At 63.0% G+C, this 981-nt stretch overlaps 1 protein-coding gene across 2 annotated transcripts in view; it reads right to left on the minus strand.

Moving 5' to 3' along the window:
• The window catches only part of PNPLA6 (patatin like domain 6, lysophospholipase), a 21,177-nt gene that overhangs the window by 7,500 nt on the left and 12,696 nt on the right, over positions 1–981 (minus strand). For both annotated transcript variants that reach the window (XM_077745719.1, XM_077745718.1), the window contains 2 exons: positions 720–833; positions 408–483 (listed from right to left, as the gene is read on the minus strand). In XM_077745719.1, the coding sequence (XP_077601845.1) occupies positions 408–483; positions 720–833 (190 nt within the window). The remainder of the gene's footprint in view (positions 1–407; positions 484–719; positions 834–981) is intronic.

Consider the following 981-nt stretch of genomic DNA (forward strand, 5'->3'; position numbering starts at 1 on the left):
CCCCCCCCCAGACTTCATTCTCTGCATACTATTTGAAGGACTCCCTCTGGCAGTGTGTTCAGGATGTGGACCCCATCCCACCCCGTAGCTGCGGACACCCACAACCAAGCTCACCGCTAAAGACTCTGCCCTTCAGCACTACGATCCTTTAGATTCCATTCAAAGCATGGCCTGGGGTCTACGGCTCTGCTTCCAGCGTGCCCAAGAACCCGAACTCTACCTCCCTCCCCACAGCAAGCACCGGAAATCCATCAGATCCCCCTCCCCCCTTCAAGCCCCACCCAGAGCGTTGGTTTCTAAGGATTGGACTCCCATCTCCCAGCATGCCCAGGGCTTGGGGCTCCCTCTCCCAGTGTGTTCTAGGCTTAGACTACATCCCCCAGCATGCCCAGGGCACCAACTCTTACCTGGGAAGGGTCCTTGCAGCTGCTGCAAATTCCCCAAAATTTTCTGGCTTAGCAGGTGGATGAGGCGGGTCACGACCTGGCGCGAGGGAAGCCCGAGTCCCAGTGAGACAAGAAGGGCAACTTGTCCCTCCTCCTACTGGGTTGCCTGCGTACCCATTACCCGGGCCCCACCCCCAAAGAGCCCTGCTCTTCCTGGGTGGGGGGAGGGTTCGCCTCCTCCCTGAGGCTCTATCCGCCTCTCTATTGGGCCCTGCTTCCTGGGGCCCCATGCCACCCCATTATGAGACTAGCCCACACAGCGCCCAGCCGCACCTGCGGGTATCGACGTTTGATGTGGCCCAGGGTGCCCTCGGGGAGTTTGGCCAGCTCCGTGTCGCGCACCGCGTGCACCGTGGTGGCGCGAGGCTGCCGTGTCAGCGCCTCCACCTGGGGGACCACGGGCGTGACCAGGGCTGCGTGAGCCGGGGGACCCCGACCGTGAGTGCAGAGAGGAGGGGGGGTCCGGTCCTACCCCGACAGTCCCCCGGTACAGGGTGGAGAACCAGGCCTCATGACTCAGGATGGGGGGGGGGGG

The sequence above is a fragment of the Crocuta crocuta genome, unplaced genomic scaffold (assembly GCF_008692635.1).
Source record: "Crocuta crocuta isolate KB4526 unplaced genomic scaffold, BGI_CrCroc_1.0 scaffold650, whole genome shotgun sequence".
NCBI lineage: Eukaryota > Metazoa > Chordata > Mammalia > Carnivora > Hyaenidae > Crocuta > Crocuta crocuta.